At 62.4% G+C, this 13,802-nt stretch overlaps 1 protein-coding gene across 3 annotated transcripts; it reads right to left on the reverse strand.

Moving 5' to 3' along the window:
- Positions 1–909: 909 nt before the first annotated feature.
- Positions 910–13,435, reverse strand: LRP3 (LDL receptor related protein 3). Of its 3 annotated transcripts, none has more exons than XM_072967260.1 (7): positions 12,746–13,435; positions 10,828–10,875; positions 5,337–5,475; positions 3,816–4,030; positions 2,231–3,347; positions 1,812–1,944; positions 910–1,565 (listed from the first exon to the last, which is right to left on the reverse strand). In XM_072967260.1, exons 1-7 carry the CDS (start codon positions 12,816–12,818, stop codon positions 981–983), a joined length of 2,310 nt encoding a protein of 769 aa, XP_072823361.1. In that variant the 5' UTR covers positions 12,819–13,435; the 3' UTR covers positions 910–980. The 3 variants fall into 3 exon arrangements, with proteins under 3 accessions (XP_072823361.1, XP_072823360.1, XP_072823362.1); XM_072967259.1 differs by having other exon boundaries at positions 5,337–5,511; XM_072967261.1 differs by having other exon boundaries at positions 1,246–1,584; positions 5,337–5,511.
- Positions 13,436–13,802: the final 367 nt, after the last annotated feature.

Below are 13,802 nucleotides of genomic sequence, written 5' to 3' on the forward strand. Positions count from 1 at the left end.
TCTGTCCCTTGAACCAAGCACTGTCTCTCTGGGGCTGGCACCAGGGGGGCCAGAGCCACCCCTGCCCGAAGGGACATGGACGATGGGGAAGTAGCTGGGTGTGCCCCGCCCTCCCCTCCTCCCCGGGCCTGCAACGCCAGCTCAGCTACTCAGGAGAGCCCAGGATCCGGGGTTCCTGCTGGAACTGCCTTTCTTCCCATAAATCCCCTCAGAGTGTTAGGACTTCGAAGTCCACAGCCTCACTCTGGTTTATAGGTGGGGAAACTGAGGCTTTGAGACAGGATGGGATGGATTTGACTGCTGTCCGTTGGTGCCTTGGTCTCTGTCCCCTGAGAAAGCATCAAGCAGCAGCTTCTGGAGGCCTCAGGTCCTGTAGTAGACCCCATGGGCTTCCTCTACGCTGTGCCCACATTCCCAGCCCTGCCTTACTACCCAGATTGACCCCTCCACCAGAGGGCAAAGGGCATCAGCCCAGCTAGGCCATGCTGACACCACAGGCATGAGGTTGGTGGCAGAAGCCTCCTGGCCCAGCTCCTCTGGGGCCCCCTGGGCGGATGGAGGAGGGAGGGCGCAGTGCCACCGGAGCACCCACCACAGACTAGGTCTGGCATGCCCATGGCCCATTCAGTCTGGGTACAACTCTGGTGCCCTACAGGGTGAATGAAGGGAGAAGCCACAGAACACACTTCAGGGAGTCCTACCTGGCCCTCCGGCTTCTCTGGAAAAGATTCCCAGAATGGAGTCCAGGGACGTAGAAGCAAGCCCCAGGGTGCCTGTGTGCACGGGGGCCCCGCAGAGGGGCTGGTCACCCCGCCCTCTCCCCCTGTTCACCCCCACCCAACCAAGGGGCTGGGATGCTGATGCTGGGCTTCTGGGTGAGCCTCCCAGTAAGAAAGAAGGACACAAAGGCAGGGTAGAAACGACTGTGTATTCCCTGGTTACAAAGCGGGGCTGTGGCAGTCACCAGCGTGTCCAGCAGGTCAGCAGACCAGCAGGGCTTCGTCGTCACTGGCCTCCAACACTGGGGAGCAAGGTGGTGGGGGGCTCCTGCAGACACCCAGTGACTCTGGTGGGTGGGGGCCCAGGGTGCTGCTGGCAGTGGGGGCTGGGGGATGAGGGTCCTGAGCGGAGCAGGACTCCCGAGGTGTGTCCACAGGGGCTATGCTGTCCACCAGAGGGGCCCTGCTGGCCTTTCTGTCCTTGTCCACTGGCCTGCACTCTGGGTCCCGCAGGCCCGAGGGGGGCAGCACAGAAGGCCCCACTTCTGGTGCATGGCTAGAGGTGCTGGAGGGCCCATCCCCAGCAGCCCCTGAGCTGCCTGTATCCGTAAGGGGTGCCGGGGGGTCTGGGGCGGCCACCGCTGCAGGCTGGAGGAGCCCGTCACCCAGCACCGTCTGTGAGGTGCGTGCAGCTGTCAGCAGCGGGATCTGTCCCCGTGGTGCCCGTGGCCGGTGAAAGAGCCGGTTCCAGAGGCGGCCGAGGCGGCGGCGGGAGGGACCGCGGCGGGAGGCGTGCCGGCGCATCTGTCGCCGCATGGCCGTGCGAAGGTTCTGTAGCACCGAGGCCTGGAGGGTGGGGCGGTGGCTGAGGGGGCAGAGGTCAGCACGACCCCCAAGGGACCAGATACCCCAAGAGACCACCTGTCCCCTCCCCTGGCCGTAGCCTCCCATGTCACCCCATCCAGGCCTCATCTCCCACCTTGACCTCTGGACCAGCCTGGCCACAGGCTCTCCAACCCAGCCCCTCAGCCTCCCCATCTAGGGCGTTCTCTGAGGTCCAGCCAGGGGATGGCCTCACTCCCTCTGGCTCACCTGGGACGCACTGTAGACAGGAAAGTCCTCCACGGGCGGAATGAGGCCCTGTGCGATGAGCTGCCCATAGGATGGTGGTGCCTCCCGCCGCACAAACTCAGCCTCCAGGCGTGTCATCTGGGTCTCAAAGGCCCTGAAAGCAAGGGCAGAAGGGCAGCATGGCAGGGTTGCCGGGATCCCACACCTCCAGCCTCCCACTGGGGCGGATGCAGGGGCTCGGAAGCAGGATGTGGGACCCCGCCCTTCCATCTGGACATCCTGAGGTGCCCAGACCCTGGTGTGCACAAGGGAAGCCCCGTGTGGATGGGCCGTGCCACAGATTCCAAACCCACTGCTGTAGGAACAGTGAGCCCTGAGCCTCCCTCCAGCGACTTGAAGAAAGCGAGGCTCTGGCCTTGACCCCAGGCCCGTCCGCCCACCTGTACTCCTGGGTGCGCAGTGAGTAGAGCTTGAAGGCGCAGCCCAGGGCGATGACGAGCAGCAGGCCGCAGACCAGGCTGCCGATGAGCGCGGCAGTGATGACCTTGCGGGGCACAGCCGCCAGGCAGCCATGCTCATCGCTGCCATCCTGGCAGTCCTCCTGGCCATCACAGCGCCACGTCTCAAAGATGCACAAATTGGTGCCACAGTGGAAGGTGCCCGGCTGGCAGGAGAAGCAGTTCTTCTCATCGGCGCCATCAGGGCAGCTTTTCTGGTTGTTGCAGCGGTCGGCGGGTGTGTAGCACAGGCCACTGCCACCCTCGCAGGGGTACTGGTCGGGGGGGCAGGCAGGGCAGCCCTGTTCGTCCCGGCCGCTGGCGCAGTGCCACCAGCCATCGCAGCGCTGCGGCTCAGAGAAGCAGCCCTGCTCGCCCGTGTCTGCCACGTCGCCCTCGCTGCTGCTCCCGCACGGCTGCTCCCATGGAAGGCAATAGCCCTTCACCTGGTAGGTGGCATTGAAGCCGTGGCCAGCGCTGCGGGCACGGGCGTGGTAGGCCACGGTGAGGCGGCCCTGGGCAGCCTCGAGGCTCACGGGCCGGTGGTTGCTGCGGTAAGAGAGCGTCTGCAGTAGGCGGTCCCCGCGCTCGCCCAGGCCCTCGTACACCTGCACGTAGTCGTCGTAGCCCAGCCGCAGCTCCAGCTGCAGCAGCACGCGCCGCGGGTCCTGCGTGTCCACCAGCCACGTGCAGTGAAGGTCCGAGGGCCCGCGGGCCGCGCCAAACAGGTCCGGGGAGGCGAAGGAGCCGTAGAAACTGCCCAGCCGCCGGCCGCAGGCCAGGTCGGGGCAACCGGCCTCGTCGGAGCCGTCGCCGCAGTCCTGCGTGCCATCGCAGCGCCGCTCGGCCGGCAGGCAGCGCGTGGAGCGCGCCCCACTGCAGGGGAAGGTGCCCCCGGGGCACAGGCTGCCCGGGGGCTCAGAGGCAGGCGCCGAGCAGTTGCCTTCATCCGAGCCGTCCCCGCACTCGTCCATGGTGTTGCACTGCCACGGGCCGGGCAGGCACTTGCCATTGTCACAGCGGAACTCGTCAGCCTGGCAGGATGCCTGGCCCAGCTTCCCTGTGGAGTGACGTGCATGATGGAGACAGTCAGGGGAGAGCAAAGCCACCCTCCAGAGCAGGGCCTGGGGCCAGCTGCGGGCGGGTGGATCCCCCATCCCAGTGGGGCCTCTGCAGGGCCCAGGAAGAGGCAGGACTCAAGGAGAAGGGCCCCTGGACTCTCCATGGCCACCTGAGGTGCAGAGACCCCTCGAATGCCAGGGTGGACTCAGTTCCTGACCAGAGCCAGGGGTAAGTCATGAACCTCCCACTCTGGCCAAGACTATGAAGTGAGGTCAGTGACCTCGAGGGACTCCAAGTCACCCTGAGGCAGCAACCAGACCAGTCCCTGTCCCAATACTGGGCTCCAACTGACAGGTGTGCTGGGGGAGACCCTGCAGGGAATGGGCCAGTGAAGAATGCTGCCCACCCCCTTGGGAGCCCAGGTGCTCGCACTGAGGCGCCCTGCCCACCCTGCCGCTGGCATCACCTCGGATATACGAGAGCCGAAAGCCCTGGGCCTGGCCGGAGCTGGAGGCATCGGAGTGGAAGAAGATCCAGACGTGGTCCCGGGCGGAGATGAAGGCAGGCGGGATGGCGGAGCCACAGAGCCGGAAGGCCTCCTGGCGGGGTGGGGCTGCTGGGCCCAGCATGAGCCAGTCCAGGGAGCACTGGTGAGACTCCTCCACATCAAAGTTGCGGAAGCTGAGGGGGAGGAGAGGACCGCAGATGTGGGTGGGCAGGCAGGGCCCACATGACCAGGCACCGGCAGGGAACCTTCAAGGCTAAGCTCATGGCAAGGACGGCTAGCCCCACTGTCCCTCCTCTCCTCCACTCTCAGCCACTCCATGGGCCCCGCAGGGGTCCGAGGGTGGCTCCATGAAGAATCAGGACAACATGGACAGCCTGGGACACATGAGCCCCAGGACAGCTCTACGAAGGCCTCCCCTCATCCCTTTTCACCTTCTGTCAGCACATGCATGGCGCCTGCACCCCAAAGCCAAAGTGGAGGGGGTGTCAGAGCCCCATCGTAGGCAATTCCCTCCCCTGACTCTCTCCCCTGAAGAGCGAGGCCCAAGGGTCCAGACCCTGGCCACGCTGGCTCTGCTGGGAAGGACCAGGCACAAACTTCCAGGCCTGTGCACTGAGGGGAGCCATGCACATGGGGCTGGCTTAGGCCAGGGCGGGGCGGCAGCTTGTCACCTGGAGAGAAACACTGGCCCTGGACCCCCTGGCCCAGGCTGTGGGATGAGCAGGCCACAGGTCTGTGGAGTAGGAAGGTCCTAGAAGTTCCCAGGAAGGGTGGAGTCTTTGAAGAGACTTCTAGTGGCCACGGGACACTGAAGGTGCCCGTTAAATCCCTGTGCTTTTCGGGCTGTGGAGTGACTGGGGGCTTCTGGGCTTTGGCATTTAAGAGAGTGACTTCCCAGCCAACAATCCCCATGACCATGTCCAGGGGTCCAGCCTCAGCTCCATCATCTGATCACCTCACCCCGTTTCTCTCTGCACATCCCCGCAGCTCCAGCACCTGGGCTCCTGCCTGGTCCCCTCTCCTGCCGAGACTGCCCCAAGACCCCTGGGGAAACCCTGCTCTGGGTTTGGTGCTAGCCTGGCCTCAAGCCACCCCTGCAGGACAGACAGGACACCTGCACCTCCTCAGAGACAGCTGGACCATGCCCATCAGTCCCCAGGGCTCCCCTCCCTGGCAGGCCTGAGGTGACAGATAGCCCCACAAGCCCATGAGAGAGGCTCAGGGCAGGACGAGGCCCAGGTCTGGGCAGCCAGCCACAGAGGCCCCCACGCACACACTCACATGTACACAACTCACACATGTTCACACGTAGACTCATGCACATGCTCCACACATGAACTGCACACACACATGCTCCCACGTGCCCTCCACACCTACCCAGGCATGGGCTCGCACATGCACCATCACACTCACACACACACACATTCAGCAGGTGGAGGCCCACATTAGTTACCTCTGACACCCCCAGGGCTCCCATACCTGATGGTGATCATGTCCCCTCGGTCGCCCTGAATGTACCAGCTGCAGTTGGTGCCTGGAGGGTAGTTGAGGGGCCAGGCAGGGCTGTAGATGACACCGCGTCGCTCTGTGTGCTGCTCCAGTTTCCCGCTGCAGGCGGCTGTCAGGAGAGGAGGCTGAGACAGGCTGGCCTCACCTTTGAGTGGAAGGCGGGTGAGGGAGTGGGGCCCCAGAGACCCCCACAGCTTAAGCACAGGCCTTCCCCAGGGTGGGATCACGAATGGCCAAGGGCAAGGCCACAACGCGAGACTTCGTGGAAGTGATGCGTATGGAGGGAGTGCAAGGAGGCCCCACATGGACTCAGGGCAGCTCACCCTGTGCCCCAGAGTCTAGGTCTTATCCCCCATCCTGGGCAGGGCTGGGAGCGAGCCCACTAACTTCCCTTGGCACCTCGCAGGTGCGGCCTCTTGGCCTCAATTCAGTGGAGAATTCTGCAGCCATAGACCCGTTGGCCCCACACAGGTAGTGCCACTGTGGTTCCCCATCTGTCCCCCTCCTCTCACCCCAGGGCTGGCCAGATGCAGGCCTCAGCCCCAGAGGGGAGGCGCTTTGCTAACCCAACACATATTTACTGAGGACCTACTATGTGGCAAGCATGCTAGTAAGACAGGCAAAAACCCCGCTCTGTGGAGCTCGCAGGCTGAGGAAGGAGCAGACAGACTGTCTGCAGTTTATAAAACAGGCCTGGACAAGAGGGGCCGATGTCCTATTGTGGCTGGAAATGCAGGCTGGGTCTGATTGAACCGTGTGTGGCATTTGGGTTTTATCTTGAGTGTAAGTGGGAAGCCACCAGGGTTGGATGTCATAACCAGATGAGGAAACTGAGGCTCAGAGAGGGTAAGTGAGCTGCCCATGGCCACACAGCAGGTAAATGGCAGAGTCAGGGCCCACCCTGCTCCTCTAGCAGACTCGGCTCCTCACTGCCAGCCATGAGTCAACGCAGTGATGAAGTGTAGACCGTACACTGTGGTCAGGGACGAATACAGAGCATCATGCCAACCAGCACAGGTGACCAGGCCATGCTTAAACCACTTCATTACACGTGCCCTCTGCTTCCCAGCTGAGGCCGCCCAGCCTGAAGGTGACAAACCCTGCCCCAGTGTGCCCTGGCCTTCCCAGGACAAGGCAAGGCCCTGCACTTAGCTGCAGCCACCCCTCACAGCCCCTGCACCTCTCCACCACACTTCATCTGATCTTCATGATAGACTGGCACAAGCAGAGCCCATTATACAGACGGAGAAACTGAGGCTCGGGGAGACAAACGATGACTTTTGCTGAACCCAGTGATTCCACCTCCACACTCTCCAGCTGTCTGGTCCCTTCCACTGTTGCCCTGGAAGAAGGGGTCTCTTTCTGCTGATTCACAAGACTCTTTGGAACCTCAAAGGGCTTGGCTGCGGAAAGGAGAGTGAAAGTCCTCCGGCTGCCTCCTAAGCTCTCAGGACTGTGCCCGTGGAAGTCTGGGTGATCCAACACTGTGACTAATGGTGAGTTAACCCCCAGTAACTGCTCACAGGAGCATCAGAGGACTGAAAAAGAAACACCCACCCACCCCCAACCCTTTTAAAGCAAGGCTGACCACCCTCCGGTTGCCATCAGAGCCTCAGCAGTCCCGGGTCAGCGAGGCCCCAGCCAGGCCTGTCCACTTGGCACTCACTGCAGCCTGGGAGGCCAGTCTTCCCGAGCCTCAGCCTTCTCACAGCCCAGGAGGGTAAGGACTACACAGAGTGGCGGCCAGGGGCCTGAGCAATGTGTTCCCTCTGACAGGTGAGGCCGCTGGCTCTGTGGGCCTCACAGAGACCCTGGGTGCTGACCTGGGGACACCCTGGGAGGAGTGAGGTTGTGAAACCCAGAAGAGGCTTCTCTTCCCACGAGGTGCTGGGTGGGAGGTGCGCAGGCACGGCTGGGAGCACATCTTCCCCCCACGTCAAGTCTCTAAAGCAAATGCTAAACCTGGAACCAGAGGTTCCATCAGCCAGTGCGAGAGTCAGCCCCAGTCCCCCGGTACCCTTGGCCCGCAGAACGGGGCCTGGGGCAAAGCCATACCTACCGTGGCATGGAGGCTTTCCCTACTGGACAGAGCACTCACGGAGGCCAGGTTTCTCTCCACACTGGCTGGGGAAAGCCAGGCCCACGATAACCTGTGTCTGGCCCTTCTTTCACGAGTAGGGAAGCCTGTCTCCCTGGACCACCAACCTAGTCAGGAGCAGATGACTGGACAGCCCCGCTCTGTCTCTCAACAAAGCCCCTGACAACACGTCCCCCCAAACAGCCTCACCCCTGAGCGCCCCAGAAATTCCCACATAGGGGGCAGCAATGTCGGGCACTCACTCTTCACTCTTCTCCCATTTGCCCACTTAACCTTAATAACCACGGTCTCTGCAGCCACCAGCCTGGTCCAGGCAGAGTGACCTTGGAGCAGGGGGGAGGCCGGGGTCTTAGTAAGGAACTGGGAGCTCTGGGCAGGGCCTCTGACCGGATGCTGCCTGGCTGTGGGCCTGGAGGACATCACCAGCTCAGACAACCAGCCCCAGGCCTCTTTAGGATGGCAGGCCTCACCTCGACTCCAACATCACCCCAGGCCCTAGGCACAGACGGGGGAAAGAGCTTCATGAATCCAGTCCTGGAGTCCACACTGCCAGATACACTGTTGCACCCTAGGCCTCACCTTGTCCATCAGTGAAATGGAGTCAGTAGGGGGCTGCTTATCTCAGAGGGTGGCTGGGAAGTCTGGGGAAGTGGCAGTCTCCAGGCAGACATTCATGCACTGGGGTGAGTTGAGGGGTATGCCTGTGGGAGGTTAGGGTAGTGATGGGGTGATGATGGCAGGCAGCGAGGGGAGCTGGGACACACTGTGGGGGAGTCAGATAGACTGATCTTAATTAGAGGCGATCTGTGTTCACTCAGACAGAAGATTCCTTGGCCCTCGGGTCGAGGTGGCCAGTTCAAGGGGACAAGTCATGATGACATTTTTTCGACCAGCATCCTTCTGGTCCAAAGAGTCACCAAATAATCTTGAGAGGACCCAAGTGAGGCCTGAGGGAGCACAGTGTGCAGATCTGGTCTCCAGAGGTTATCAACACTCCAGACAACCTGCCTGGTGTGACCGATGGCAGGGAGCTGGGAGCCCCGCCCAAAGCTCTTGGGTGAAGCTGCCAGGTGAGCTGAGAACACCCTGAAGACTCTGGCCAGGCTCACCTCCCAGGCCACGGTGGCTGCGGGGCAGGGCCGAGTCCCGGTTGCAGGAGGTGGGTCATGTGACCCAGTGAGTGCCTGACAACCTGGGGCAGGATGGGGCTGAGAGGCAAAAACCTGTGAGTTCCTTGGGCAGCCCAGCTGGGCCCTCCCAAGGGTCCAAGTCCAGTGAGGGCTGGGAAGGGGCAGGTAAGACAGTTTTGATCCAGGCTCTACACAGGAGTCGCAGGGGAGCCCTGCAACTGCAGAGTCACGGAGCTTTGTGTCCCGGGAGGCACCCCCTGACTACCCAAAGCTGGTCTCCTCTTCTCTGAGCAATGCTAGAGGGGTCAGACCCTGGCAGCCCCAGACCACCACCAGTGGCCACTCAGGCTGTGCCTGCAGCTCGGGACACCAGGGGGCGCCATGCACAGGCAACCTGGACCCTGCTGGCAGCCAAAGACCAGCATGGACCTGGATGGCTGTCTTTTTCTCCCTGGCTCTAGGAGTGGACCTTGTCCCTGGAGATCTCTTTTCTAAACCTGGGGCAGATATGTTTGGAGTCACGTGCCCACCCACCACACCAGTAGGAGGGCTGGCCTGGGGCTCACATTTGTAAGAACTGACACCCCCATGTTTCCTCCCTCTCTGCTTCCGCCCCCACCCATGGCGACAGACACCTGACCCAGGTGAGGCCAGTCAGTCTTCTCCTGGAAATTGGAATGGGGGGACTGGGTGGTTAGCTGAGGGAGCCGGATGCCAGGCAGGGCTGGGGCTGGCTCAGTGCTGAGCAAGGCAGGGCCCTAGGCCAGTGGAGTCAGCAGAGGAGGCCAGGCTGCCGGGAGCAGGAGCTGGTGGGCAGGGAGAATCGGAAGGGAGAGTGGGGATGCGTCTGAGACGGGCCCATGAGAGCAGCTTCTGCAAACCCCGGGCCTACCCATCCCAGGGACCCCAGCCAGCAGAGATCCGGCTCCCCTGAGCCAGCTTCGGTGGGTTTCTGCTGCAAGATGAGCTCTGAGCAGAACTAGAAATTTTAGGTACTAAGTCCTGCCAACTCTGCAGCTCAGCAGACATCAGACAAGTCCAAGGCCCCTAGACTGGGGACTGCACATCTGCCCCTGCTCACAAGGCCCTTTACAGCTGTCTCCCAGGGGCACCAAGGGCCACAGGGGCCTGGGCCTATGCATTTGCCAATCCCTGGCAGCACCCTCAACAAAGGGCAAATGCCCCTAATGGCCTCAGCTGCCCACCCACTCTGGAAGTCTTTGCTGTGTCCGGCACTAGGCCCAAACACAAAGATGGCCAGCGGATGGACGGACCCACTCTGACAGGCAGGAGGCAGCGGTGGAGTTCTGTGTTTTCTTAGATCCCATGTGTTTGTTTGGCATCTACTAATCACAGGGCCAAACTGTAGGCCAAAGTATTTACCTCCCTCCTGCAAACCAGCTTGCCTGGAACCGGTCTTTCCTGGGTAGACCGGCTGGTCCAAGGCTGAGCCCCCACCCACTTTCTTATCTAACTCACACACACGCCAACACTTCATCCCAGGGCCAGGTACCAGGCACCTAGAGACCACCCCTATAGCCCAGAGCCCTCCGGAATTATTCAAACTAGCCAATCCTAAGCTGTCTCCCCTGCTCTGCTTTCTTTCCCACCCAAACTCCAATCAAGGCTCTGGCCTAGGCCTTCTTCTCACTCCTGCATCTGCCTGACAAACCTGGTATTTCCCCTGTGGTCCGGTGTGGCATGGTGTGTTCCCTCCCACAAAGGCACGTAAACAACAAATTCCTGCATCAATGGCTTTGGCCTCTCTGTGTTGTCACTCAGCCATATCTTTATAAACTAAATCCCAGGTCTAATTTTAAAGCAAGCGGGCATCTCATGCTGCCCCCACGGCCCTCTGGGAACCCCACCGCCTGCAGGAAGCACAGTCTGTCAATTGTGTGGGCTGTGACAGTTTGCTAGTGGTATTAGGCCACCATGTGCCAATGCTGTGCTGAGCACCTAACCCCATTTGCCCACTTAACCTTAATAACCAGGCTTTGGGGTAGGTCCTATTATTGCACCCATTTTACAGAAGAGGAAACTGAGACTCAGAGAGGTGTAAGTGTGCCCAGTGTCAAACAGCTCCTTTGTGATGCAGAAAAGATGCCCAAGGACTGCGGTAGAAAGAGGCCAGGTGACCTCAGGGGTGGAGCCAGGATCCTGAAGGCTAGTACTCAGAGGTCACTAAACTAGAAGGTCAGGGAGGAAGGAAGGAGAGAAGTATCTTACTCACCTAAAGCAGGAACCGCACTGCTGAGCCGCCCGGTGAGAACAATATTCACTGTGAGAAACACAAAGAGGGTTCAGTGGAGCAGGGGATAGTGGTGTAGGGGAGCAGGGTGGCTCTTGAGGTCCAGGCTCCTGGGGCCCAGGACAATACATCCCAAACTCCAAGCCAGTTCTCTTCATCTCAGAGGGTAAGGCCCAGAGCACTGCCACAGAGACTTCTGCTCCCACCCGAGATCTGCTGGATGAGCAGAAGCAAGAACCCCAGGGGATCTTAGGACCCACTCTGAACAGCCACAGCCAAAGAGAGCAGGGCGCAAGCCTGGCTGCCCCAGACTTCTCCTGCCACTCCCCAGGCCTGGGAATTCTAACTCACTTGGGAGGGGCTGTGTTTCTGTCTCCTCTCAGGCTTGGGAACCTCAGGCCTGAACCATCCTTCAGAAAGAGGCCCTTGCTCAACCCCATCTTGTAGAGCTTCCTCTTTCTGAAGGGCCTTGCCAGCCAGAGAGGGTGGGAACAGTTCTGGTTACCCCCATTTTACAGGCACTCACAGCTACGAGGGTTCAAGGTCCTCCTAACTGTGCCATGCTGACCTTGAGAAAGGAGGCAAAGAAGTTGCCCACCACCCACACCTTTCAAGTACCCACCACCGTGGGATTTGCCCTTTGCTTTCACCTACTGCTTTCCTGCAGGAGTTATGGGAGCAGACAGAGGATATGGACAAACCCAACTTCCCAGGGTTTAGGGGAACATCAAGGATGCCAAGGAAAGCAGAGAGCATCTCTGCAGGGGTCAGCCCTCACCTGATGAGGAAGCAAGCCCAGCTGCCCTCTGGCAGGACACCCATGCTTCATCTGGGCAGGGAGGGCCTTGGGGAGGCCAAAGGGCCTGCCCCCTGCCCTGCTCCCCCTGGGAAGCCCAGCACCCAGCAGCACATGACCACTGACGGATTGGGAAGTGGGCACTTATTGAGACCGGCTCACATAGCCAAGACATAGGCCTCCCCAAGCTCCCTGATTCTTAAGGGCAGAGGAGGGTGCAGCCTAAAACAAACAGGCATCTTTTTTGACTTTGTCATTTCAGGGGCTTCAACAAACCTATTGGGGTTACAGAGCCTTCATTGATGACACCATAGGGTGTCCCCTAATGACCCCGGGCTTAGATAATGGCCTCCCTCCTTCATCATGGTAAATAAAGGAGCCATGTGGCTTGAGGATTTAACTCCTTCCTTCCCCTCTCTCCCACATAGGGCCTTGGAAAGGTGGACAGCAAAACTCCTGCGTAGGGCTAGAGGGGTGCCAGGGCTGGACGGGTCCGGGGCCATCCATCCCCCTCGCACACCACCCTGGGCTGATGAGGCCTGCCCTGCTGGGTCTGAGAAGACACAAAGAAAAGACAGAAGTCTTTCTAGCAACCCCCTCCTGCTGGGCATCCAGATCCGGCTCCGGCTAGCACCCGCCCCCACCCCAATTCCGGGCAGGAAATAGTTCCTTCTTCTTCAGGGGGTGGCCGGCTCCAGCCCCGCCGGCCTCGCCTTTGTCCGCAGCCCCGGAGGCCCGGATCCCCCATCGCCGCCAGGCTAAGCGCGGGCAGGCCAGACGGAAAACCACGGCTTGCCAACCCCAGGCGCCCGCACCCCAGTGGCCCACCCTGCGTACCGCTCACCCGGGTTGCCGGGCGCTGCTCCGAGCCGGGTGGGAGTCGGGGCTCCGCGGCCGGAGTCGCCCTCCCAGGCCTAAGACCCCAACAGGCCGGGGTTGTGGGAGCCTCCGTCTCTGCGGCCTCCGGCGGGAGCCCGCGCAATGCCCGCACCAGGAGCCCCCGCCGCAACCAGAGGAGCAGGGCGGGCCGGGGTCCGGCCAAGGCGCGGCGTGGAGCTGCGAGGCAGAGGACCAGACCCCTCCGGGTCCGAGCGGCCCACTCACCCAGGCAGACGACGGCGAGCTGCGCCCGGGCGCCCGGCGCCCCCTCCGGCCCAGCAAACGCCCTCTTCTCCATGCCGGGGCCGGCCGCCCGCGGGCGCCGCCTCCTGCCCCGCGCCTGCGGCTCGGGCTCCGGCTCCGGCTCCGGCTCGGGGTCGGGCTCCCGCGGCGGCTGCGGCCCGTGTGCGGGCGGCGGCTCCGGTGGCGTCTTTGTGAGGCGGCGGTGCAGGCCCGCAGCGCGTGCGGGGCCACATCGGCCGCGGCGTCACGGGCCCCGCGGGGGCTCAGCGGCGGCCGCCAGGGAGGACCCCCGCCCGCCGCTGCCCCGGCGCCCTAGGCGCCGCGCCGCCGCCGGCCTGTGCCCCGGGGCCCCCGGCGCGCCCATGCCCCGCGCTGCGCCCAGCCCGCCCGGCCCCGGCGCCCCCCAGCCGCCCCGCGCTGCGCCCAGCCCGCCCGGCCCGTGCCGCCGGTGGAGCGTCCGCGGGTCTGTGGGTCCTCCCGCCCGGTCCCTCGCCCGCCCGAGCCCGGAGGCCGCGCCGCGCCAGCCACGTGACGCCCCCGCCGAGCCGCAGTGGCGCTGGCAGGGCGGGTGCGGGCGGCTGGGGCGGGCTGGGGGCGCGCGCCCCGCCTCGGGTGCTGGACAGCTCCGCGCAGGCGGCCCCGGGCCAGTGCGCGCCCTTCTGCCCCTGAGCCTGGCTCTCCAGGCGGGCCTCCTCCCAGCCCGTGACCCGTTCTCTCCCGGAGCCGGCTGTGCTGGGAAGGGAGGGGAGGGAGGATGAGTACAAGGTGGCCGAGAGAGGGGCTACACAAGGCTCCTGAGGGGACTCGAGGACAGGATAGTGCGTGATGGCACAGGGCTAACGCTTGTGTTCTGCGTGAGGTTCCTGCCCCTCCGATCTGCCCCGCTGGTTTGCCACAGCCCAAGTAGCCCTGCCATGTCCCTGAGAAGAATCTCTCTAAGCTGTCAAGGCCTGTGAGGGGACACTGGTAACCACTCTAAGAGGCTTCTGGAAACCCACACCTCCCAGGGACCTCTGAGCCCACCCAGTCATCCTGACCA

Source organism: Vicugna pacos, chromosome 9 (genome assembly GCF_048564905.1).
Source record: "Vicugna pacos chromosome 9, VicPac4, whole genome shotgun sequence".
NCBI lineage: Eukaryota > Metazoa > Chordata > Mammalia > Artiodactyla > Camelidae > Vicugna > Vicugna pacos.